A 27600-nucleotide genomic window follows, 5' to 3' on the forward strand; every position below is an offset into this window, starting at 1 on the left:
TGATCGACATAGAAAATGTTCCGTGCATTATTTACAAGTGAAAACATAGAAAAAAACAGTGGACAAGCTGTGTGTTCAAAATAGCGGCGGCCATCTTAGAGGTATTTCTGTCCTCCAGTGCCTAACAATATATCAAAATAACATTTTAATAAATGAACATTTAACATGTGTTAAGGCACAATAATGTGAAAAATTCAATTTATGGGTCGCTTATTGATGAAACAAGATCGTCCCTCTCGATAGAATTAATATCGGAAGAGCGACTGTAGGTACCGTTTTCGTTAGCTTGCAAAAACGATCCTATTCCACTGTTAAGAAAAATAAGGCCCTGCATGGGCTTGGAAAGTGAAGTAAGTGAAATAAGGCCCTGTATGGGCTACGGAAGCACAGGTTTTACCGAGGTTTGGACTTGTTTACAGAAATTACACTTTTCTTCGGAGAATATTCGGCTCAGACATTCAAGGATTCAGAAGTTGGGAAAGGTAATAGTTCTTAGCGGCCCACATGAACCCATTGTGTCTCACCACGCGCCGAGGAAGCACCCATAACGTGTGTAGCAACGACTGGTGAAAGTGCGTTGAGGAATATATATATATATATATATATATATATATATATATATATATATATATATATCTATATCTATATCTATATCTATATCTATACTACTATTATAAAGAGAGAACACAAACCTTTTGGCAAGGTAAACTCGGGAACGACAGTGCCAATCCACACACCCAATACATTGTTGTAATCCTCAGGGTGTGCAGATGGACAAAGGCTATAGAAAAAAAAAAAAAAATCTAAACTTAAAAATATAACTTAAAAAAAAGTAGCGCTGGCCGCGACGCTGACGGCCATGACGTAGCGCTGGCCGCAATGTACGTAATGACGAGGAGGAGCGGCGGTGAAGTGAGGAGCTCGGGGAGGAGCGGCGGCTCAGGTAAGGCTCTGGGACACGGGACGGGAGGGAGCCGGTGCAGGAGGTTGGCCCGGAACAACTGCGGTAAGGCTCAGGGTCTGGGGGCAGCATTTCAGGCTTGCGTGCACTCCCTCCCGGGCCCCCGCCCGCCACAACATTGTCCGGGACACAGACAATGTAGTGGCGGGCGGGGGCCGGGGCGGGAGTGCACGCAAGCCTGAAATGCTGCCTCCAGCCCCCTTCTGCCCCGGACAACGCTGGGGCGGGCTGCTAGTATATATATATATATATGCCACAAACAAAGAGTTACCCCCTTAGAAGAGCCATCACGCAGGTAAGTGTTGCCATAGAATTTTTAATGTAGGCTGCTCAATTGCAAGTACATCCCACACAGCTTCATTTCAGGGAGCCTGACGCGTTTCGTACGCTCTGCACTTTGTAAAAGTCTGTCATCCAGTAGAGATCCGCAGCAGCAGTGTACTTCTATATTTATGGAAATCCAGCCCCAGTGGGCGTGGCCGCTTCGCACGGCCTCCTGGACTCCGAAGTCCCACTTAGTATTGCTTTAGTGAGCCTGTCACGGAAACCCCTTTTGTTAAAAATGTCATTCACAGTGGATTGCTAGAGCAGAGGTTTCTCGATCGGGAGAATCTGACAGGATTTTAGCACGGAGGTTGCTGGTTTTGTTTAAGGCGCAAGTAGTATTGATTTGTAATTGTAGTGCAGTCTGTGAGGTATTTCGGTTGTTTATTAGTGAAGGAAAGGGAGAATTGAAGGTCGTTTTTTTAATAGTTGTTTGTTGATAATTTTACTAATTAGAATAAGTTTATTTGGTGAGTTTATAATTTTTAGATTTACAGTATGTCAGAAGTTAATGCTATTACTCAAGGAGAATTAAGTATGGAGGAGAGAATTAAGCTTATGTTAACAAAGTTTGCTTCTGATTTAGATTCAAGAATGGATACAAAATTTGATGAATTTAAAATGAGTAGTGGTCTTTCTTCTCAGGAGGAACATTTTTGGTCAGCTGGTGAAGCTCCAGTGTTGGAGAAGAAAGGTGGGAAGGTAAACAGGAAGAGAAAGAATGTGGATTCTGATGGGTTGAAAACGAAAAAAAAGCAAAAGCTGCATACCCAGACTCTGGATTATCGCGAAAATGTGCAAAACAAGCGGGTGTTGAGGACACACATGGTGACCTAGAAAGAGGTCAAGGTAGTAGAAGGCATACTACCGTGTTATGTGATGAGTCTTCGGGTAGTGCGGAAATAGAGTTAAGTTGTTCGTCTGAATTTGATTCAGATGTTGAATTTGTGGATAAAGTTAAAAGCAATGAGGCTAAGACAAAAAAAAGTCTGACGAGAGTGCTGGGGTCATAGATCCTTTAGGGGAGTCTATGTTTGATCCTATGATGATAGAGCACCCGTTATCACCTGAATGGAGCCCGGCTCCACATGTTGCAGAGTATGTCCAGATGTGGCTGAGAAAGCAGATTCCAAAGGACGTGCGGTTGAGACTCCGTTCAGAGTGTCCTAGACCAAGTCTGCTTTGACGCCTGAGTTAGATGCGAAAATTATTGCCTTTGTAGCAAAAGGTGGGAACGATTCGCAGAAAGGATTGGATAAAGGGTTAAAGATGTGTCAGGACAGATTGCTTGACCTAACAGGACCACTAACAAAAATATTCGTACGGCTGAAGAGGCCTATGTTGATAAGAAAGGACTGGACATAGATGAACTAAGAGAATGGATTCAGAGGGCTGTGTGTTTGTTGGGGAATGCAAACACCGCTATTTCTGTTGAAAGAATGAGGAGATTACTCTTTCTGGAGAGGCAAGATCAGAACTAAATTGGTGGCTAAAGAATATGGTGACATTGAATGGGAAAGCAATTTTCGGAGAAAACCGGAATTGTTAACGGAGTCGGATGCAAGTTTAACTGGTTGGGGACACGATGTGGTGCAATTTCGACAGGAGGAATGTGGAAGAGAGTCATATGCACATAAATTGTTTGGAACTGTTGGCAGGTTCTTTTGCAATAAAGAGTTTTACGAAAAACAAGGCCAAATGTTCAATTGTGCTGAGGATGGACAATGTTTCAGCGGTGAGATATGTGAACAAGTTGGTGGGTCCGAAATCAAGAGACCTAGCGGATCTGGCAAGAGTTTTTGGGGATTATTGTCTGGACCAGAACATTTTGGTTCAGGCTGAGTATATACCAGGTCAGAAAAATGTTCAAGCGGTTGGATGCTAGACAGATTAGTGTTTTGGAGGATAATGGAGTTGTGGGGTCCTTGCCATGTGGATCTGTTTGCAAACAGATGAAAATCTCAGTTGGAGAAGTTTTTCAGCTGGCGCCCAGATCCGGAATCGGCTGGGATAGATGCTTTCAGGCAGGATTGGAGGGGTCTTCGACCGTATGCTTTTCCTCCTTTTGTATTGATAACCAGGGTGACATTGCTAGTACACAGGTGGAAGGAGACAGTGGTAATAATAACTCCCCTTTGGAAATCTCAAGTTTGGTATCCCATTCTTTTAGAAATGTCAGTAGATTGTCCAATCCTATGTCCAACTTTTCCAGGCTTTCTGAGAGGAGCTTTAGGAGATTTTCACGAGTTGGTAACTTCAGGTCAGTTGAATCTGATGGCATGGAGAATTTCAGGAGAGTCTGGGAAATGCCAGGACTTTCGAATGAGGCTTCTCAACTTATTAGAGAATCCTGGGCTCCAGGGTCAAGGAAGATGTATAGATTGCCATGGCAGAAATGGTTACAGTGGTGCGTGGAGAGGGATCATGATCACGTTTCAGTGGATCTAGTCTATGTAGTAAATTTTTTGGCATCTTTGTTTGCTTCAGGTTTAGCGTATAGGACTATTAATTTGCATGGATCAGCTATGGCTGCTGGTCATGAGATAGTTAATGGAATATCTGTTGGGCAGAGCCATTTGGTAAGGAGATTGATGAAGAGTGTAAGAGTTTCCAAGCCCCCTGTGGACAGGTATTCTTCAGTGTGGGATGTTTCAAGAGTTCTTGAGTACTTAGAAAATTTGGGGAGTAACAGTGTTTAGATTTGAGAGTTTTAAGTGGAAAGTTGACTATGTTACTGTGCTTATTGTCTTTTAGAAGGGTGTCTGATGTAAGAGCTTTGGTTGTGGGAGCTAGGATTTTTAATCCAGAAGGTGTTTGTTTTTATCTGTGTAGAAGAACTAAGACTAATTCAGATAGCATTTTCTATCCTTATTTTGATGGACATGAGCGGTTGTGTGTGGTGCGTTGTTTAAAGGAATATGAGATGAGGACTGTAGGTATTCGTCCTACAAATGAGAATCAGTTTTTATTTTCATATTGGAAACCTCACAAACCTGTTTCAAACCCTACTTTAGCAAGATGGATGAAAGAAGTGATGAAGAATGCTGGTGTTGATGTGAGTAGGTTTGGTGCATATTCTGTGAGAGGTGCTTTGGCATCAAAGGCATTTATGCTTGGAGGTGCTTTGCATGATATTTTGAGGTGTGCAGATTGGTCGAATGATTCTGTTTTCAGGAAGTTCCAATTTAATCCTGTGATAATGCAAGTTCGCTGTTGATAGAGGGGCTTTGAACTTGCATAATATTAGCCTCCGGTCTTGCCATAAAATGTAGATTTTCATCAGCCTTGATGGACAGAAAATCTGGATTTTATTAAAGACACGGAGGCTAATATTATCCCTCCTCCCCCTACCCTTGTTGGTAACAGTTGTTTGTTCTTTTTCAGCTCGTGGACAGCAATGAAAAAGGAAGAAGGAGTTTATACTATTTCGGATTATTTGTTTACTGGTTTTAATTTTGACTCATAAAGACTTTGATTATTTTACTGCAGCACAAAAAGAAGGAAGAGTCATGCAGGTTCTGGCTCTTTGTTACTGTTCTAAAGAACTTTTGTTGCGTTCTATATTCTTTGAAGATGCTGCAATAAAGAGGATTGCATAATATTAGTCTCCATGTCTTCAATACAATCCAGATTTTCTGTCCATCAAGGCTGATGAAAATCTACATTTTCCTTCCTCTCATATTACTATTAAAATCTTATAACAGTATAACATTTTTAGGAAAAAATCCTAAAAGCAAAGAACATAGAGAAGCAACTTTAGAATTTTGGGTCACAGGGTATTATAGCATGGATTAATGCCTTCTACTCCAATATCTTTCCAGAGCGACCACTTATCCAATATTCTAATTATGCCGACCATCATTATTCCACATGTGGCCTTGTTTCACTTTGTTACACTCTGCAGGGTTTACAAATATATCTACCATCTATAAGTTTAAAGGTCCACAGCCTTTGCTGGATTAGTAATATTAAGCCCAAATGAGCCTTTATAGTGTGGTTGTGCTTTAACAAAGGAGAGCGTATGCACATAGCATCTTTGCAAACTTTTCCCCTGTAGTGTCTCAGGACCTCACCTCCAGAGCCAAGGACTCTTTTTCATCCTCTGTCCCAACCTGTGAATTAGAATTTCCCTGCTCGCACTAAGACCCTAAGTTACATTTACATTCCATTGTGTTGTGGGAGGGCACTCACAAATCTTTAGTAAATAAGGGCTGACACCTTGCCTTCAGAATTGAGCATGCATCTCACTCTCTAGCCAAAAAACCTGTGTTACGCCTGATTTCCTCTTTGGAGTTGATGTGGCCATCTCACTGCTGTCTCACCTTCAAAATGCATAGCTTTCCCCACACATGTCGCTCTTTTGAGGACTTTGTTTCACCACAGTCTAGCTTCTGGAGAGTGCACTGTGTCAGCCATTGTGTCATCTCATCTCTAGACCTGTCTTGTACCACTCTCAACAAAGAGGCGCAGTCAAGCCCCCTGCTCTCACTCCCAAAGTCCCAACCGTACTCTCACCCACAAGCACAAACCCCTGCTGTCACTTCCTAGGTCCCACCTCTGCTCACAACCCAAAGGTCCATGTCCCAACTTTGGTCCGCCAACGAAGACTACTCCCAGCCCCAAGAGTTGGTCCTACTTTAGACTCATTCTTAATTCTGCCTTGTTTTCAGGCTCTTCAAAAAGGTCTTCCATGTTCTTGGTCTCCTTCCCAAGGCCATTAAATTCCTCTGGTCTCCTCACCAAGGCCCTGCCACTTTTTTGGGCTTGCAACAAAGACCCCAGTGCCTCAATAGTGTGACCCACGGCCTTCCATACTGTTACTTTCCCACCCCAAGTACCTATCTCACCTCCAATCAGCATGGTGCAGATAGAAAAGATCTTCTCGGTGTCGGTGTTGGCTGACACGTTGCCAAAGCCCACGCTAGTGAGAGAGCTGAGGGCGAAGTAGAGAGATGTGATATACGAGCTGCGCAGTGAAGGCCCTCCCAACAGCTCTGGTCGGGTCCCGTTTGTACAGTTGCCCTGGTCGCCCACCTCACTAGAGCTGTTCTTCGTCACCAAGTAATACGGGGTCTCCAGCCGGCGGGCAAGCTCTTGCAACCAACCTGTAGCAGATATGGAAAAAAGGGTCAGAGGTCATCCACCATAGACCTTGCACCAACTGCACGGCCATCCTGACCAAAGTGAACATTCACATTTTATGAATTGGTAAAGCCCTGCTAGACTGATTTTATATGGTGATTCTTTCATATACAAAAGAAATGTAAAATTGTGCCTTAAAATGGACACTGAAATATGATGGCCAAGGCGGCAGACCCTATGCTTACCAAGCTCAGGAAGTTCTGATTGGTTGCTCTCAATCTCCCGCTGACCAATGAAGTACCAGATGCAGGCGACCCAGTGAGCCAGCAGCGCGAAGACGATCATCAGCAAGGAGAGAACAACAGCGCTATATTGGGAGTACCGGTCCAGCTTGGGCAGAAGGCGCAGTAGCCGTAGCAACCGCACTGTCTTCAGAAGGTGCGCTCCGAAATACTGTAAGGGCTCAAAGAGGAAGGAGACAAATCAGATACATTGAAAGAGGCAGATCGAGTGAGACATGCTGAGAGTAAGCTAGAGTACTAGCAGGTAACAACAGGTAGGTGAGGGAAGAAAGGAAATGGCTGAATAGAGTCATGCCAAAAGGGAGATATGAAAATTCTGCTAGAGCTTTGTAAAATGGAAAAGGCAAATGCAGGTTGTGGGCATCAAGAGAGAGAGCGACAGTGCTGAATCTGTGAACGTGATGTGATTCAGGTGATGCTCTCTGGCACTCATTCTTTGTGAAGTGGACTTATTTTTTATGATCAGACCAAGAGCAAGGTAGAAAAGGGAGATGGAATGAAGAAAAAGATATAAAAACAGTGACAAAGGGACACATGTGGGATAAAATAAACCTACAGGAGTCAGATAAGGAGACAGGAAGTGTAAGCTGGTGGAAGAATGACAAAAAGTATGATCTTGCACTGTTGGTATGGAAACTGCAGAATGGTTGGCAAGGTATATTTTACGTTGTGACTAGCAATAAGAAAGATATGTGATCAAGCAGATAGACTCTCAATCATCAACCAGTCTGATTTCTGACTTCCCTTTGGGCTCCTGAAAGTTCAAGGGCATGCTAGACTATTGAGTTCAGGGAGACTTATGCAGACATTAAGCCACTGTGTGAGATTGACTGATGACTAAATGGAGACCACACTGGCTAGATAGACTTCTGTGAGATCAGGGAGACACAAGCATAACTACAAGACTTTTATGTGTTCTGGTCCACCTTTCGCCATTTATGAAGAATTCTGTTGGTCCAAATAGAGTTGCATGAGCGGACAGAGTCTTGTGTGACTCTTACTCTCTTACCCTTTCAAACACCTGTGTGATGATCGAAGATGGTATGTTATGTTATAGGTTTGTTGAGCGCGACAGCTGCCCCAGCAACGGGGCGTCCCGGCGCTAAGAACCATAGCACAACCTACTGGGGGAGGGGTGGGTGGGGGCGGTTGGGAGAGTAGAGGCTACAAAAGTGGAAAGAGGTAAGTTTTTATTGCTTTGCGAAAATCGGACAGGTTGTCGAGGCAGCGGATGTGGAGGAGCAGGGAGTTCCATAGTTTTGCTCCCATTAGTCTGAAGGAGCGACCCCCGATACGGCAGAGCTTCGTGCGAGGGACCACTACTAAGTGTTGACCCATGGAACGAAGATTGCGTTGGGGGGTGTAGGGTGTTAGCAGCGTTCGGAGGAGTTCGGGGCCCTCAGTTTTAAGGATTTTGAAAGCAGTGGTAAGGGCCTTAAACTGAATGCGAGCTTCCACGGGCAGCCAGTGGAGTCTCTGTATGGTGGCTCTAGCAGAGCATCTTCTGGGAAGGCCTACAATTGCCCTGGCCACTGAATTCTGGATTCGCTGAAACCTGGTTGTCTCAGCTTTGTTAGCGCCTAATAATAGGACGCTCGCATAGTCCAGCCTGGCAAGGATGGTGGATTGGACAATGAGCTGCCGTGTTTTGGGGTCAAAGAAGCCTCGAATGGGGTTGAGGCTTCTCAGCAACCCAGTGCATGTAGCTGCTACTTTTATGGTATGCGTTTGGTAGTTCAGCGCGGAGTCCAGCCATACTCCTAAGTTTTTCACCAGAGATTTGGGAGGGGGGGTGGGGCCCAGTAAGGGGGGCCACCAGTGGTCATTCCAGCAACTGGTGTTCTTGCCCAGGAGTAACACCTCGGTTTTTCCTGCATTCAGTTGTAGGCAGTTTGCAGTCATCCAGTTGGCGACTGCAGCCAACTCATCCCTAAATCTTGTGGCAGTGGCAGAGGGCACCTCCGTGAGGGTGATTACCAGCTGTGTGTTGTCGGCATACGACACCAGCGTGAGATCCCATTCTTTGGCCACTGCCGCAAGTGGCTGAATATACAAATAAAAAGGGATGGGCTGAGGGCAGAGCCCTGCGGGACTCCTTGGCCGATAGCATGTGATTGGGAGATAAAAGGGGGGGCTGACACGCAAAAGGATCTGCTCCTGAGGAACGATCGGAACCATTCAAGTGCCAGATCGCTAATCCCAATGCTTTCCAGGCGGCTCAGTAGGATATTATGGGAGACCGTGTCAAATGCTGCGCTGAGGTCGAGCAGTATCAGCGCAGCACTTTGACCGGTGTCCATAATCCTCCGGAGGTGTTCCGTGGTGGAAAGAAGGGCGGACTCCGTACTATGTCCAGGCCTAAACCCGTGTTGGGAGGGGTCCAAGATGTTATTTTTGGCCAGATGGTCATTGAGTACGGTGTTCGCATGGGCTTCCGCTAATTTGGACACCCAAGGGAGCAGTGAGACAGGCCTGTAGTTCTCCGGCTTTGTGGGATCTAGAGTGGGTTTTTTAATAATGGGAGTGACCCAGGCCTGTTTCCAACATATGGGTACTGTGGCCGATGAAAAGGAAAGATTAAGGAGAGTGGCCAAAGAGGGAAGAAAGAAGTCCAGAGCTTCTAGAAAATGGGCTGGTCTCATGGGATCTGAGGGGGCACCGGATTTCACTTTTCTGCAAATTTTAGCTAGGTCCTCAAGAGAGATAGCTGGCAGATAGGTGAGCTTGGAACCTTTGAAGGAGAGATTGGGGGAGCTGGTGCGGTCAGAAGGGATATGTGAGAAGGTATTGTAAATCTTTCTTACCTTTTCTGTAAAAAAAGTGGTGAGGTCATCGCACTGCTGAGTGGAGGAAATACACGAGGCAGGGTTGCCACCGTTTTGTAGTTTTTGGACCAGTTTAAAAATTGTTTTCGTGGGGTTTGGGCTGGAGTCAATTTCCTTGGCATAGAAGGATGCGCGAGCAGTGCGTATAGCTTTATGATATACCTTGAGTGTGGCCAAATAGTATGCTTTGTCCTTGACCCTATAGTCTTTCCTCCAGTGACGTTCCGCTTTTTTGCATTTCTTTCTAAGAATTTTCAGGTTCTCGTCATACCATGGGTTAGAGGGGGTGCTCCGTCCTCTAGTCCATTTGGCTGGTATGATAGTGTCGAGTTCTTTGGTGATCCACTCCTGAAAAGCGGCATATGTCATATTAATGTCATTTGTGTTTTCAAAGTTGGGTTCCCCTAGACTGGCAGGAAGGTCCATATTATGGAGTTTGTGCCAGGGCTGTTTAAGACGGGAGGCGGGCGGCGCCCTGTTGGGTTGGATGGCAGCCGCAATCACAAATGTGACAAGGAAGTGGTCAGTCCATCCCATGGGTTTAGGAGGGTCTGCTCTAGCTTCCGGAATATTAGTGAAAACCGGGTCGAGTAGGTGACCAGCAGAGTGAGTAGGGGATTTTATAAGGGGGGTCAACTGCAAGGCTGTCAGGTCCGCTAGGAGATTACTAATGGTCGGATCTGAGAAGGAGTCAAAATGGAGGTTTAAGTCCCCCAGGATCGTGAAGTTAGCGGAGCTTGCAACCAGGGCATGGGCAATCTCTAGGAATTCCTCTGTGAATTTGGAGGTGGGCCCCGGAGGTCTATAGATAAAAAGGCCAGATAGGGAAAAATGAGGGCTAGTGGTGATTTTAAAACGAGCGCACTCACATCCCGTAATGTCTTCCTTTACAAAAGAACACTTGTATGATGTTCTATAGATGGCTGCAATGCCGCCTCCCCTAGAGTCTCTATTGATGGAAGTCATAGAGAATCCGTCCGGTAGCGTAAGATTAGGGATACTAGTTAGTTCATCCTTGAGCCAGGTTTCACTCAAGAACAGTATGTCTGGGTTCTCGTCCGTCAAGAGCGTATTAACCTCAGGATGGTGTTTTACCAGGGACCTGACATTAAGCTGAGAGATTGTGAGCGAGGAAAGGTTCCTTCTAGTGGCTCTGTGTCTGGGTAGGTTTGGTTCAGATATAATTAAGTTACAGGACTTACATTGAAGAGCAGTCTGTCCAATGCAACCCTGTAGCTTGTCACAGCGTAGGCCCGAGTTAAGTGCCAGGAGATGATTTTTATCATAATAGTAAGCCGTCTGCCTTATTTGAGCAGGGGGGCTGGCAAGAGGCGATGACTTGGCGAAGACGGGCTTGCCTTAGGCGCGCCCGCTGCGCCCGTCCGCTGCGCGTACGGTAAAGACACATACTTTTATAGGGAGGGAAGAAGAGGGGCGTGGCCTCGAAGGGGGCGTGGCCTATCAGCACGCCGGCAATGGCGCCGTGGTTGTTTGTGAGTCCGCTGACAGCGCAGGGGCAGCTGTGCGGTGTACTTTTAGGACCGAGTCCTGTGAAGCCTGGGTGAGTAAGTGCTATAAAATCAGCAAGTTATTCAAAGTGACACACAAATTATTAAAACAATTAGCGGCTATCTCCCGGCTTTTCGCCTCAGGAGGTTCGAAGGTTCTGGCAGGCAACGCTATTATTCAGCGTTGTATACCTGCTCGGGAGGGGGGGGTGGCCTATCAGCACGCCGGCAATGGCGCCGTGGTTGTTTGTGAGTCCGCTGACAGCGCAGGGGCAGCTGTGCGGTGTGCTTTTAGGACCAAGTCCTGTGAAGCCTGGGTGAGTTAGTGCTATAAAATCAGCAAGTTATTCAAAGTGACACACAAATTATTAAAACAATTAGCGGCTATCTCCCGGCTTTTCGCCTCAGGAGGTTCGAAGGTTCTGGCCGGCAACGCTATTATTCAGCATTATATACCTGCTCGGGAGGGGGGCGTGGCCTCCAAGGGGGCGTAGCCTATCAGCACGCCGGCAATGGCGCCGTGGTTGTTTGTGAGTCCGCTGACAGCGCAGGGGCAGCTGTGCGGTGTGCTTTTAGGACCGAGTCCTGTGAAGCCTGGGTGAGTAAGTGCTATAAAATCAGCAAGTTATTCAAAGTGACACACAAATTATTAAAATAATTAGCGTCTATCTCCCGGCTTTTCGCCTCAGGAGGTTCGAAGGTTCTGGCAGGCAACGCTATTATTCAGCATTATATACCTGCTCGGGAGGGGGGCGTGGCCTCCAAGGGGGCGTGGCCTATCAGCACGCCGGCAATGGCGCAGTGGTTGTTTGTGAGTCCGCTGACAGCGCAGGGGCAGCTGTGCGGTGTGCTTTTAGGACCGAGTCCTGTGAAGCCTGGGTGAGTAAGTGCTATAAAATCAGCAAGTTATTCAAAGTGACACACAAATTATTAAAACAATTAGCGGCTATCTCCCGGCTTTTCCCCTCAGGAGGTTCGAAGGTTCTGGCAGGCAACGCTATTATTCAGCGTTATATACCTGCTCGGGAGGGGGGCGTGGCCTCCAAGGGGGCGTGGCCTATCAGCACGCCGGCAATGGCGCCGTGGTTGTTTGTGAGTCCGCTGACAGCGCAGGGGCAGCTGTGCGGTGTACTTTTAGGACCGAGTCCTGTGAAGGCTGGGTGAGTAAGTGCTATAAAATCAGCAAGTTATTCAAAGTGAAACACAAATTATTAAAACAATTAGCGGCTATCTCCCGGCTTTTCGCCTCAGGAGGTTCGAAGGTTCTGGCAGGCAACGCTATTATTCAGCGTTATATACCTGCTCGGGTGGGGGGCGTGGCCTCCAAGGGGGCGTGGCCTATCAGCACGCCGGCAATGGCGCTGTGGTTGTTTGTGAGTCCGCTGACAGCGCAGGGGCAGCTGTGCGGTGTGCTTTTAGGACCGAGTCCTGTGAAGACTGGGTGATTAAGTGCTATAAAATCAACAAGTTATTTAAAGTGACACACAAATTATTAAAACAATTAGCGGCTATCTCCCGGCTTTTCGCCTCAGGAGGTTCGAAGGTTCTCAGTGGCTTTCCTTCCCTCCTGTTCACTGCTCCTATATGACCGCCTGCTGGCCCTGAAGTGCCTGCCAACGGAGTGTTCCTCTGAACCTACCCTAACGATCTGACTTTGTTTTAAACATGTGTCCAGTGTCTGTGTGGTTATAATAACAGTTTAGGTTGGCAGGTGCTCCGCACTGCAAACCATCTCGGTCCTGGAGTTTTTAGTTGATCATGATTGTCACTATAAAGGAGTACATTGTAATTGCTAGGTCTCACTTATTAGACAGTGCAGCAGTTTGGATGCCATAGAAATTTTGTGTGGTTTACCAAGAAAATACAGGGCTTAGAGCCCACCCATTGCTTACCATTGATTGGCTTTCCTGTTGCTCTCATTTGCATGCTTTTTATTCGTGTCCCAGCTTGTCAATTTAGTATGTGGTCCTCCCAGGGAGCATAGCCTCTTTACCTTCTATTTTGATTGGCTGTCTTCTATTCTTTCACTGCTTGCTGTTCAAGCACAACTTTTTTTTTTTTAGGATATGCACACTACGAGAGTGCATGTGTTTTCCAGCTATCTCCCTCATGCAAACATCTCACCTCCTGCACTTCGCATTACTCTACATCCATTGTGTGTGCTTCTAAACCTCCTTTATGTTACACTTCCTCTTGTGTCCCACTGTTGAGTTCTCACCCATCTGCTTCTCCCTTGACTGCTCCATGTTGTTCTCTCACCATTTCTTCTCCCCAGCCGTGGCCTCCATGTGGCTTCCCCTACCCTTGCCCTCCTTTCTTTCCTGTTGCCTGTCTTTCCCACCACTGCTCACTCCTTCTCTCTTGCCCATTTCATCTCCCCAACCTGGCCCTCCTTGTTGATTTCATCCTCCCTGCGTTGCTTCCGTTCCCATTTGTTACTTCTGTTCTCAATACGTGCTTCCTCCCAGCCACGCCCTCTGTTGCTTCGCCCTCCCCGGTATATTGTACAATAAAAAAAATCTTTGCATCATTTTGTAGACGTGTGACATGTCTGGTGTTTCCTAGCTCCTTTTATTTAAGCCATGAGGCCCAGCATCGGGGATGCATTATAGCATGGTAAAAAACATTGTTAAAGCCAATAGGTCCCAAAAGTGAGACCTAATGGCCATGCCAATGCTCGATTTAAGGTCTCGCCACACTGAGACGAATTCGGACGTTCTCATCGTATACACAAATGATCGCTACGGCGGCACATACCTCTCTTCCACCGGCTGGTGAAGAAGTTACCCAAGTAATACACAAGGTATGTACGACACTTAGTACCTCCTTTCTCGACACACAGGTACAGGTCATGATCTGACGCTTGCCTCACCATCCCCACAGATTTCACTGACCCAAATTACAGTGCTAGGGTGTCGGCTGACACCCCCGCCATAGGAGCTACCGAAGATATCTCTAGTCTCCACTGTACCTTCAGGCTGTCCTTTTCCTTTATCCTAATGAAGACCCACTCAAATGCAATTAAGTCAGCACTACATTCTAGGGTCAAAACGCCGACGTTGTTTATGTCAATTTGCCCATGTAAAATCGCAACACGAGAAAGAAAATATTTTACCCTGTTGTGATTATTTATTCCAAATATGGACACACGAGAATCTATGTTTTGTTTATCTGTATGAATATATATCACCCTCCTTATCTCTGTATAGCATAGTCATCACCACTCACTACCAGTCACTAAGTATTTCACGCTCTATGTGGTTTCACGTCATTTTTGTCTCGGACAGCCATTTACCTATTGTTGAACACATGCAAAGTTTTTTACAATAAGAAAAACCTTTAAATCTATAATTGCTGTTGTGTGTCTTTGTGCATCGTACATTTAATATGGATATATACAAATAATTGTTGATATACAGTAGAGCAAAGAAATTGTCCTATTCCCGACAGAACCACCTTTCTTGTCTGACTCGCCTAGCGCATGCAGCGCATGCGCTGCATCGCATGGCGAGCCTCTATTGTTGTGGCTTTGGTGACCGAAGGGAGATAAACCAAGTGCGCGCACGGAAAGGCGATGTGTGCGCGCATGGTGTCTCCTCTGCCTCACAAGCTCCCACCGCGCACTCACACTACAAGGCCGATACGCGCTTGTTGCTTACTGCAAACCGTAACTTGAAGAAACGGTTCACAACCTCTCTTTCCTTCTTTCATTTAGTTGCTTCCCTGTGAAATGGATCCAAAAAAAGAAAAACACTCTTGCGGGAAATGCCCTTTTTCAGAGATTTTTCTATTCCAAAGTGCAGCCTTAGGATGGAGAGAAATAAAAGGTTTTAAATATGAAAAATAAATACATAACTAAATAAAGCAAGACAGAGTGGTTGCAAAATGGCCATATTGGTTTTATTCAGATTGTAAGTCAAATCAGAATCCCTGGGCACACGCTCACTATCCTTTCACACCACTGTAGGTTCACTACCAAACTTAATCAGGGAATACAGGAAAGATTTAAGAAGACTAAATATAAATTTCCACAACAAAAATTTGAACGTTCACAGTCTAATTTTAATCAAAAACACATTGCATATAAAAAAAATTTTGCGCTTAGCGACACAGTTAAAATAATTCAAAGAGAATTTTCTTTGAAAAAGAATAAAATACAGCAATTAATTATTACATTTCATAACACATATTATCAAAATCAAGTTAAAAAGCATGGAGAGATATATAAATGACATGTCGTAGAGTCAAGGGTGACACATGAAAACAGATATACAAAAACCTAACACGAAAGGAAAAGAAACCCCCTCTATTGTCTGTGGCCTCTAGTTGTCCTTGCCACTACTGATGAGTAGATCCAAAGGCTTGTAATTTTTATATATAACGCTGAACAACAGTATCAAAAATGCATGTATATCGGTTGTTCGCTAGGCCTAATTGGATTCTCTTTTGGAAAATGCGTCAACGCGTTTCGGTGCAGGACAAGAGATGTTGTGGCACCTTCCTCAGGACTTCAGTTATTGGGGTTATTTGCTTCAAAGCGTGGTGGCTTGCACCTTCTCCCTCATAGGTTTGGGAGAGTATCCGGATTGATTTAATTGTGGTACTTGGGATACTTCTTCTAGGTTCAGTTCCGGTATGTTGATTATCCTTTTTTTTCATATGTTGTATGCCCCCAGAATGGGGTGTCTTCTCTTTGTTTTAACTCCTTATAGCATATTGCTGCATCTCTCTTCAAATTTTAAAAACTTTGCTTGGACGGGCATAGAATTATGTTTCTCGTCCCAGGAACTGGATATGTTCTCGTTCTGGACGGAGTTGCGTCTCTGCCTCGTCTCGACACCTCAGATTGTAACACATCAGCCTCACTCGACTGACTTTGCAGTGAAGCGCTACTTTTGTTTTCTTGTCTTTCTTTGAACAGCATTGTTGTCCCCAGGTGGGGAAGTGTACCATTCCTAGATGTATTGCAATACCTGGTTGATGGGTGGATTGGAAAACAAAATGTGTACCATGTCTCTGTGTTTATGGACATGGTCTTTTTAAACCATACTGCTTACGTTTTGTAAGGATATAGGCAATGGGCATTGAAACGGTTCCCTTCATGGCCCTGTAGTCATGTCCTTAACTTTTCAGGTAAAACCACTCGCTGATTTCTGAATAGTGAGTGAGAGATCGTTAAGGTAACCATGTTGTTTCTGCTTACATTTCACATGCTTTACTTAATCTTGTACTCCCTATGAGTGTTTGCTTTTACTTTATTTTTTTAGGCAGGATATTACTCTTATCAAGTGCATCATTTGAATTGAGCCACATACAAGTCTTTATAGCGGGCACAATTTGGTTGGAGCTGAAGGCAGTTCAAGTTTCTCTCAGTGGGGAAGTATGGTGTTCAGTGGGGGAGAGGATGTGGCACTATGGCCAGAGCTGTTGAATTTGGAACTGGGGAACTGGGTTCAGCCTTCATGACCAGTCCACCAGGCTACTCTACTGAGGGAACATATTCCCATTCTTAACCTTTGAAGGCCCCGAAAGACCTTAGAAGGCCTGATGTCTTAGCACAAGCAGGTGTACCCAAGTGGTGTCAATTGTGGGTTAACCTTGAAGGCCTGTCCACCCCAATCCATACTGAAGTTCATCCCCAGTCTTGCGTGCAGGCCTACGAAGCAGCAAACCCTAGAGCAACAGTGATCCAGTCACAGTGACTCTGTCACTGAGATCACATGAACCTTGAGCAGGTTAGGTCGGTGCAACTGTGTGACCGCACTAGGTACCTATTTCGGGTGGGTGCAAAGAGTTTGCAAGTATATTATGGTTTTAAAAAAATTTGCTGCTTCCTTCCTGGCCTCCAGCAACAAAAACAATGTCATGGTAACTTCGGTGTTAATGTTCTTCCTAGGGAGAGATGAGAGTTTTGTCTAGTGGAAGGGTTGACTCCTGGAAAGGTAGCACAGAGGGTTAATGTGCCTGCTGCAAAGAACATGTTCCATGCAAATCACAAGGTGCACAATGTTAACTAGGTTAGGAGGTTACTGCTTTTGTCAGAGAGATCCTTTTGTTACTTGCAGTCTATAAGTTAAAATCCTAACATAGAACAGTGAGCTATTAAACTATATTGCCTACTAGTATGGTTGTCATGTGGCTTCTACACCTTGTAGTCCTTTGTCTTATGTAACATTTCCTATACAGTGATTTACACACATATAAATGATTGTCTCTGTGTAGTGTGTGTGATGTAAAGTGCTCTGACACCGTACACTGGTATGAGTGGCGCTGTCAATCAAAATAAATGCGTCTGAGAAAGAGTGTGGTTATGGAGACTTGAGGGGGACCGTTAAAGGGTGGTAGTGAGGGAGTCCGAGGTGTAGGTGATCATTGGGAGCACCAACAAACATTGTTGCACAGGGTGCCACCAGCATTAAAGCCGGTCCTGCTATCGTGGCCAGTCCGTCTCACCAATTGGTACCTCCATTGGCCTTGTTTCAGCAGTAGTAGCTGCAACTCACCAAGGATAGGAAATGTAGGTTTTGCAAGCACACCAAACTAAGTTTGCAAACCTCACAGTCTCTCTGCTTCATGCACAAGCACTTTTAACATTTGCTACCTGCTCTGGAGCAACTGGAATTATGCAGCGATGGAGGACAAAATGATGCAGCAGTGTTGACTAAATTACTTTTTTTAGGCAGGATATTACTCTTATCAAGTGCATAATATGAATTGAGCCACATACAAGTCTTTATAGCGGGCACAATTTGGTTGTTGCTGAAGGCAGTGCAAGTTTCTCTCAGTGGGGAAGTATGGTGTTCAGTGGGGGAGAGGATGTGGCACTATGGCCAGAGCTGTTGAATTTGGAACTGGGGAACTGGGTTCAGCCTTCATGACCAGTCCACCAGGCTACTCTACTGAGGGAGCATATTCCCATGCTTGACCTTTGAAGGCCCCGAAAGACCTTAGAAGGCCTGATGTCGTAGCACAAGCAGGTGTACCCTAGTGGTGTGAATTGTGGGTTAACCTTGAAGGCCTGTCCACCACAATCCATACTGAAGTTCATCCCCAGTCTGGCGTGCAGGCCTACGAAGCAGCACACCCTAGAGCAACAGTGATCCAGTCACAGTGACTCTGTCACTGAGATCACATGAACCTTGAGCAGGTTAGGACAGTGCGAACTGTGTGACCGCACTAGGTACCTATTTCGGGTGGGTGCATAGAGTTTGCAAGTATATTATGCTTTTAAAAAAACTTGCTGCTTCCTTCCTGGCCTCCAGCAATTTTCAGCAACAATAACAATGTCATGGTAACTTCGATGTTATTGTTCTTCCTAGGGAGAGATGAGAGTTTTGTCTAGTGGAAGGGTTGACTCCTGGAAAGGTAGCACAGAGGGTCAATGTGCCTGCTGCAAAGAACATGTTCCATGCAAATCACAAGGTGCACAATGTTAACTAGGTTAGGAGGTTACTGCTTTTGTCAGAGAGATCCTTTTGTTACTTGCAGTCTATAAGTTAAAATCCTAACATAGAACAGTGAGCTATTAAACTATATTGCCTACTAGTATGGTTGTCATGTGGCTTCTACACCTTGTAGTCCTTTGTCTTATGTAACATTTCCTATACAGTGATTTACACACATATAAATGATTGTCTCTGTGTAGTGTGTGTGATGTAAAGTGCTCTGACACCGTACACTGGTATGAGTGGCGCTGTCCTTCAAATTAAATGCATCTGAGACAGAGTGTGGTTATGGAGACTTGAGGGGGACCGTTAAAGGGTGGTAGTGAGGGAGTCCGAGGTGTAGGTGATCATTGGGAGCACCAACAAACATTGTTGCACAGGGTGCCACCAGCATTAAAGCTGGTCCTGCTATCGAGGCCAGTCCGTCTCACCAATTGGTACCTCCATTGGCCTTGTTTCAGCAGTAGTAGCTGCAACTCACCAAGGATAGGAAATGTAGGATTTGCAAGCACACCAAACTAAGTTTGCAAACCTCACAGTCTCTCTGCTTCATGCACAAGCACTTTTAACATTTGCTACCTGCTCTGGAGCAACTGGAATTATGCAGCGATGGAGGACAAAATGATGCAGCAGTGTTGACTAAATTATGCAACAACAAAAAAGCTGCAGCGTAATGCAATATATTTTCTTATACTTTATTATTTAGACATTTTTACACATGTTCAGTCTCTGCAAAGATTCAGCCTCATCAGTATCAGTATAGCATACAAATGCAGCAGTGAGAAAGGTGATCAGTCAACCTTTGCAAAGGGCCGTCCACTTTGCAGCAACTCAAGTCACGTTTTTTTGTAACTTTTTATCCGTTTGAGCTACAAAAATGAATAGTTAAAACTGTAAGATTATGCAGTGGATGATGTATTATGTGGCAAATATGTCAGAGCATCACCCTGCGCATACTCCGAAAGATCTTCCGATGGATCCCCACCGAAACCAGGAAGACGGTCACCCAGGCACTCGTCACCAGCCGACTGGACTACGGAAACGCCCTCTACGCCGGAACCACAGCCAAACTTCAGAAAAGACTCCAATGCATCCAGAACGCCTGCGCACGACTCGTCCTGGACATCCCCCAACACAGCCACATATCCGGCCACCTGAGAGAACTGCACTGGTTCCCCGTCAGCAAGAGAATCACGTTCAGACTCCGCACCCACGCACACATGGCCCTCCACGACCTGGGCCCCAGTACCTCAACAACCGCCTGACCTTCTACACACCCACCCGCCAGCTACGATCGACCAGCCTCGCCCTCGCCGCCGTTCCACACATCCGCAGAGCCACCGCCGGAGGAAGATCCTTCTTCTACCTGGCAGCCAAGACATGGAACTCCCTCCCCATCCACCTTTGGCTAACCCAGGACCATCTCCCCTTCAGGAAGCAACTCAAGACTTGGCTTTTCGAGCAGTAACGGACCCCTCTCCCCCAGCGCCTTGAGACCCTTCCGGGTGAGTAGCGCGCTATACAAATGTCATGATTGATTGATTGATTGAGCCATAATTATATTGAAAACATTTGCAAACTAGGATATTTTGCCATTCATGTTTGAACTGCTCTTGTGAAAGAAGGGAGGAAAAGTGCTAATGAGAGAAACTGTATGGCTTGGAGACAAATGGCTTGTGAATCCACTTTTAAGCGTATTTGGGACATTGTGTGATTGAAATATATCCCACTTTCTGAATATTTTTAAATGGCAATAAATCCTATTTAAACTTAAATAATCAAGTGTATCAGTTGGTTGAATTAAATAACACAATAAGCTGTAACTGGTCAGTGAAATGCCAAACAAATACAAAAAATTGGGATGTTTGGCACATTCTGGCCACACCTCTGACTCCGCCCACTGATCAAATCCTTGGGTTATCCCCACCCTGGCAGTTTCCGCCCACAGTTCCCCTTCTTTTTTCCCCCCACTTCGATCACTGCATACATGTGGTGACCCGCATCAGCACTAGAACTCCCTATGTTTTTCCGCAGGACCAGGGTGGAACAGGAACCCCATTCTTTGGACGGCTATACCCCGCGGTGTAACAGTGCCCACCATGGGTGGTAACAAAGTGCGTACTGCGCTCTTCGAAGGTAAACAAGGTCCCTTTACAAGGCGGTATTTACTTTGCTTTTGTTCTCTTAACACACAACAGTGCCATCTTCTGTAGCATTTGCTGCTCTGCCCAACCTCCTCCCTCCGCTTCCGGGGGTCTCCCCGCTCCACCATGCAATAAATGTACCGCCTGCACTTGGTAAGCGGCACACTTTATTATGCCCATTTGAAGGTGTTTGCAACTGTGTAATTCGTAAGCTATTGTGGCACAAAATTACGCAGTAATAAAAGCATTTATGCTTGCTATGTAGTATTTTGTTGAAAACTGAATTCCAAAAACACAGTAATTGTGGGCTGTAAAAGTATGCTAACCAACGAAAATGCCTTTGTAAATTGGTCCCAAAGATGTTTTAGACCCCCGTACCCCAGACAGTTAACATTCAGCATTTGCACCACTTAGGATCTTTGCCAGAGTGCAAAGACAGGGCTGGAATCTGATCAGGTTGGCGCTGGGGACAGCTATCAGGAATGTGTGCAGTCTGTGTGGGCCAGGCCGTTTCAGGCTACCTCTTGTCCATTTATCTGAGCACAGATCTCTTCTTTTACTTTCATGCTCTGTGAAAACGAAGATTCTTAGTCTTACTACACGTTATTAAAGCTTTGGTGCTCAATTGTTACCGCTCTCACATTTATATCAAATGATTTATGACTCAAAGTAAAGTCACAACATTGTTTATTCGCCCTGGCTTAACCTGGGCAGCCTGCCACCCTGTGCATCCTTATTTTGCTGACCTACATCTGGTTCGAACTTTAGTTTGGAAGAGGGTAGTGGATGGGGGGTTAAGAGGTCATATACTTCCTGCTGTAATTTGTATATTATCTGCAAGTCACTCACTCCAATCCAAGTGTCTGATTAGTCATTTATTGCCTTTCATTTTATAGCACTTAATACCATTATGTGGGCTTCAAAGAACTTTAAATAGTAACATTAGTTATTACCTATCAACACCGGTAGCCTTTTTACTGGCCTTCGTAAGATGAGAGGTGGTGATGTGAGTCCAGCTTGCTTTTTTGAAGGGCTGGTCTTCCCCCACCCCCCTCTTCGTTTGTTACATCCAAGGGAGCTTCCCCCGCTTTAATGTGATAGATTAGTGAGCTGTTGTATCTGTGTGTCACAAGTTGCAGTTCAAGCTGAACAGCCTTTCATCTTTTAGCTGTCGAGACATTGCGTACCATTCATTCAGTAATCGTGTTTTTCATCAAACGTTTTCTGAGACAATTCATACTGTGATGACTGATATGAATGTTCAATAATATCAAGACCTTTGTGAACATAGCAGAGAGGCAGCCTTTTTTTTTAGGTCGAGCCTGAGCAGCGCATGCGCTGCTCTGGGAGGCATGCTGTATTCAAGTATGGACCCGAAACTCCGCCCACTCTCCGTCCATATTTTTCATTGGCTTGTGTCATTGTCCACTGTGAACTGTGGCTTTTCATTGGTCAATAGGCTTAGTAGTCCCTCCTTTGTACCGCTTTATCTTATTTTGTAACCTCCCATAAGGACACCCTTGTTACATTTGTTGTTACATGGTAGGCTTTAATTATAGCCTACAAGCACTATTTTCTTAAATCGCTTTGTCCATGCTCTGTCCTATCTCTCCTACCGCATAAAAAAAAATCTTTATAGCACGGGCGCTGAACGCATTTGCAATGCTAAAGGTCTTGAATTTGCGAAAGTTTGAGCTATTGGCATTGTAAATGAGAATGTCTTTTATTTACCTGTTTTAAAAATAACACATAAATAAAAGGCTTTGTCATTTATTATTATTATTATTATTAGGGAAATTTGTAAAGCGCCTGGTTTACGCCTACAGGCATGTCCCCGCGCTATGAAAAGTGGGGTGAGCAGTCCAAGCAGCCACTGCCAATTTACACTGCCAATTTACACTGCCAATAGCTCATACTCTCGAAAATGCGAGACCTATTGCATTGCAAATGCTCGTTTAATGTGCCATTGTCACAATACAGCCATGTTACCGTCTTTAAATGTATTGCTAAGCCGTTTTCTGAATGGTTTCTTCATTGTGCCCTGTTAGTCAAGGTAAGCAGGGAGGACTGATTGAGGGTTTCCACGTCTAGCCTGGTTGCCAGTTAAACTTCACTGCCCAAAGTTATTTTAAAAGTATGTTATTCAAGTTTCTTTTCCTATGACAGACACATGTTGCTGGCTTGTTTTTCCTCTTCTGTTTTTGTGCCTGACATCCTATCATGTGCAGGGTGTTTTTTTCATGGCATCAAATGTAGGCCAGTTATTAATGATGATTGGGTGCTGTATATGTGCCCTTGTATGGTGTATGGTGTGAGGTTGTTCAGAGATAGTGCTTGTGAAATTGTTACATTTGTAGAGTATTGCCAGATTGTTGTGATGTGTAGTGAGATTCTTGCACAGTGTGTAATGGCATACTGCTGTATTGGGTGCTTGCAAAGTGTTCCACAGTGTCCCGATGGCGAACTGCTGCAGTTTCACTGACAGAAGGTAGCGCAATGTGTGGCAGCACATTGCTAAAAAATGTAAGTTGGTGAATTGTTGCGCTGTTGCTGTCTGCTTATTTACAGAATACTGTGCTGTTGTTGGGCCTTCAGATTTATTCTCCCTCTTGATAACTGCTAGTCGAAATGCTTAAATTTTTAATCAAAACAATTCTTTTTTCATAATTTGACTATGCATAACATGCATAACATATGCATTTGTAAAGCGCACATTCACCCAGGTCTTGTTCTCTTGTCATTAAAATACAGATGTTTATTGTTACCCAACTCACAGGTATTCATTTTATCGACCTCAGAAGAATAAAAGATTGAGTGGACCTGCTAGGGTTCAAACCTATGACTATGAAGTCATACACAGAGCCTTGGAGTGGATGCATTAGACAACTGAGTCACAGACCCAACTACTATTCTGAAGGTAGAGAAGCTTGAAAAGTATTGAATAAAACTTTAGTGCTTCACACCCCCTAGCGTCAAGCCGCTATTTTCCTGGGATATGTCACGGTTTGTTACATTATCTTCCTCCTAATGTCCCCATCAGCAATTGAAATATTTGTTCGCCTTGTAGATTGCTGGTTTGTCGAACAGTTGTATAGTACTACAGCAATTGGTTGTTAATACCAACCTACAGTAGTATGGCACCCCCTATATCAACGTACCTGTACATTATATGGTAAGTATATGTTTCAGGGGTGTGGAATTTAATGAAATATGTACTTGTCCGTGGAGCAAGTAGCTTCATAAATCTACTTGTCTTGTAACAAAATCCACTTGTCCTTTGGTGCCATGTAGTGCGCTGTCAACTAATGGCTGCAATCTCATTATAGAAGATCTCTGATAATAGCCTCTCGGGTTATGTCAGGCTAATACTATAGAAGGATTTGAATTTTGGAGGTTTTCACCAGCTTTTATCTAATCTTTTCCCATACTGAGAAAGGTTGGAAATTTACCCCTGACAACAGCAGAAGTAAAGCTTCTTCCAAGGCTGGGAAAAATGTGGTTGGAGAAAAAGTGAACTTGTAAACACTCAACAGATTTATGCTGAGTCATATTTATATTTGCTCATGCTAAGATGCAATTCACAAATATATTCTAGGACTACGGTTTCCTGGCCTACTTAAGGAAATTCATGTGAATTCATGAAAAAAGTAAATCTGCATTAATAAAAGGACATATATCATGGGTGCACTTTCGTGACTTTAACATTTGAGCCTCTAATTAAATTTGAGTTAACCAAGACTTTTTGTTTTTATTAAAATGCTATCTCTTCCTATCTGTGAGCTGGCTTCATTGTGTGTGACAGCATTCTGCTCTTTTACAAAGTAGTTTTGTTCAGTGCCAGGAATTTCTATGGCAATGTGGCCTTTATGAGACCAAATACTAGTTGTCTAGTAAGAATGTGCTGGCAAACAGCACCACACCTACCTGATAATCCCAAGGCAGAGAAAGGAGCATAGTGTAGGCCAAGTGAGTAACCAGAAAATGTAAATACCCCCTCGTTGATTCAAAGATCTTATGACACCAAGCAAGCGAAAAAAAAGTCATTGGAATCCTCTCCAGAATAGCTCTCTTGTCTTTTCCATCTAAGCATCTATCCATTCATCCTTTCACCCACTGATATCTAGCATTTCACCTTTACATTGGCACCCATTAATTTTTTATCCATTAGCCTTTCACCAATCCGTTCGTTCATTGGTTCAGCCATCAGTCCATCCACTCATCCATATCCAAATCTACCCATCAATCTTTAAACCTATCCATTTCAACCATCCATCCTTTCGCTCATCCATATGCCCACCCTTTCACTCCATCTATCTACCCTCCCTTTGACTCATCCTTCCACCCACCCTTGACCCCTCTACCAATCCATCCTTCCACTCATCCATCCATTTATCCTTTACACTCATCCATCCTTTCGCTCTCAAATCCTTACACCCTGTAACCCATCCACTCATTCACCCTTTCCATTATAACATCCTTTGTCCATCCACCATCCCCGTCACTCAACCATCCCAGTCCCTCATCCATCCATCCATCTAGCCAGTAACTTCATCCTTTCACCCACACATCTATTCATCCTTTCAAATTAATTAGGAGTCTTTTTCTGCCGAGCTGCAGACAGAAGAGGCCCATCAAGAGATCCACCTCTACTGTAGCTGCTAAAGCCTAACCTGCCATCTCAAAACCTATCGATCCAACTGATCCACCCCACCTTCCTTTCACTCATCCATCCTTTTGCTCATCCAGCCATCCTTTCACCCCACGCATCCTCCTTTTCACTCCTATTCATCCACCCTTTTACTCATCCCTCCATCCATCCTTTCACTCATCCATCCACCTCATCCATCCTCCTTTTCACTCCTCTATGCACCTATCCTTTAACTTCATCCATTTATGCTTTCGCTCATCCATCCACCCTTTCACCCATCCATCTTTCGTTTCGCTCATATATATATATATGCACCCTTTGACTAATCCCCCCATCCACCTTTACACTCAACTGTTCACCCACCCATCCATACATTAACCCTTTCACCCAGCCACCCATCCATCCATCCATCTATCTATCCATCCCCCACCCAGTCAGCCATCTATTCATCTACTCTCTCACCCATTAATCCACCCTTTCAATAAGCCGTCCATCCTTTCACTGATCAATCCACTTTCAACCTATCCATCCACTCACCCATCCCTTCATTCACCCTTGCACCTATCCTCCCATTCTTTCACACATCCATCCTTCTATTCATCCACTCATTCATCCACGCATCTATCCATTCACCATTTCATTCCACTCACTCATTCATCCATCTATCTATCCAGCCTTTCACTCATTCATCCATGCATCCATTGATGCACCCTTTCACTCATTAATGTATGCATCTATCATCCACTCTTACACGTATTCATCCATGCATCTATACATACACCCTTTCACTTATTCATACATGCACCTATCCATCCACTCATTCATCCATGCACCTATCCATCCACCCTTACACTCATTCATTCATAGATTTAAACATCCACCCTTACACCCCACTCATTCATCCATCCATCTACCAATCCAGCCTTTTACTCATTCATCCATGCATCTATCCATTCACCCTTTCACTCATTAATTTATGCATCTATCATCCACTCTTGCACGTATTCATCCATGCCTTTATACTTCCACCCTTTCACTTATTCCTACATGCATCCATCCATCTTTTCACTCATTAATTTATGCATCTATCGTCCACTCTTTCACGTATTCATCCATGCCTTTATACTTCCACCCTTTCACTTATTCCTACATGCATCTATCCATTCACCTTTTCACTCATTAATTTATGCATCTATCATCTACTCTTGCACGTATTCATCCATGCCTTTATACTTCCACCCTTTCACTTATTCCTACATGCATCTATCCATTCACCTTTTCACTCATTAATTTATGCATCTATCATCTACTCTTGCACGTATTCATCCATGCCTTTATACTTCCACCCTTTCACTTATTTCTACATGCATATATCCATTCACCCTTTCACTCATTAATGTATGCATCTGTCATCCACTTTTGCACTTATTCATATTCATCCATGCATCTGTACATCCACCCTTTCACTTATTCATACATGCATCTATCCATCCACCCTTTCACTCATTCATACATGCATCTATTCATCCACACTTTCACTCAACCACCCACGGACCCTTTCAAGTCCATTATTGGCCTTTGTCTGCGGACCTGCAGACTGAAGAGGCCCATCAAAAACTCCACAGCTGCTGTAGTTTCTCCAGCGGTGTGTTCACAATGCCCCTGGTGCAGGAACAAAGTGAGATGAGAGGCCTAGTGCAAGGACAGAATTGGGGGTGGCCTTAGGCCTGCATGAGGAAACTAATGTGCTTTAATGTAACCCCTGATGTAAGATATGAGAGGCCAAGGGGAGCGAGTCAGGGATGTCAGAGAGGGCAGCGGAGGGTGGTGGGGTGGGGTTAGCAGGTTCAGGCAAGGGTTTAACATAAGATGTACAGGAAAGCAAAGTGCAAAGGAGGAGTTGCATGAGAAGGGAAAGCAAAGTGAGTTGAAGATGAGGCCCAGGAGTGGAGCAGAGAATACAAGGCAGGGGTCATACAGTTCAAGACAGAGCAAGGGGCCAAGAGACAGATAAGGCAGCATCTTACATGCCATTGCTGTGAGTGTACTGGAGATGCAGAAGCTCAATGTTTGTCTCATGCTTGAAGAAAATAAAAGGACCAGGAGAGGGCCTGGACGCCACACGAGCATATCAAGCTGGCTCCAACTTTGAGCACTGTGTTATCATTTTGTTGTTCTGTTCTGGGGAAATTAAAGTGCAGACCCCAGCTTTTGCATTCACCCTTTCACTGCCAAAAAGTGCTCAGAGCAACTTATTAACTGGCTGTGACCTACAAGGTTGAACAGCTGTGTATCGGATTACCATAAAACTGTCTACTTGTCCTTTGGACAAAATACAAATTAAAATCTCTTGCCCTCCTA

The 27600-nt window shown here is 44.7% G+C and overlaps 1 protein-coding gene and 1 pseudogene across 2 annotated transcripts in view; one reads left to right on the plus strand and one right to left on the minus strand.

The window, feature by feature from the left end:
• The window catches only part of KCNH3 (potassium voltage-gated channel subfamily H member 3), a 454232-nt gene that overhangs the window by 196139 nt on the left and 230493 nt on the right, over positions 1-27600 (minus strand). For both annotated transcript variants that reach the window (XM_086964034.1, XM_086964026.1), the window contains exons 7-8: positions 6613-6820; positions 6133-6390 (exon numbers count right to left, since the gene is read on the minus strand). In XM_086964034.1, coding sequence (XP_086820160.1) covers positions 6133-6390; positions 6613-6820 — 466 coding nt within the window. The remainder of the gene's footprint in view (positions 1-6132; positions 6391-6612; positions 6821-27600) is intronic.
• On the plus strand, positions 1784-2766 carry LOC147748835 (uncharacterized; annotated as a pseudogene).

This window comes from Lissotriton vulgaris, chromosome 1_1 (genome assembly GCF_964263255.1).
Source record: "Lissotriton vulgaris chromosome 1_1, aLisVul1.2, whole genome shotgun sequence".
Lineage (NCBI taxonomy): Eukaryota > Metazoa > Chordata > Amphibia > Caudata > Salamandridae > Lissotriton > Lissotriton vulgaris.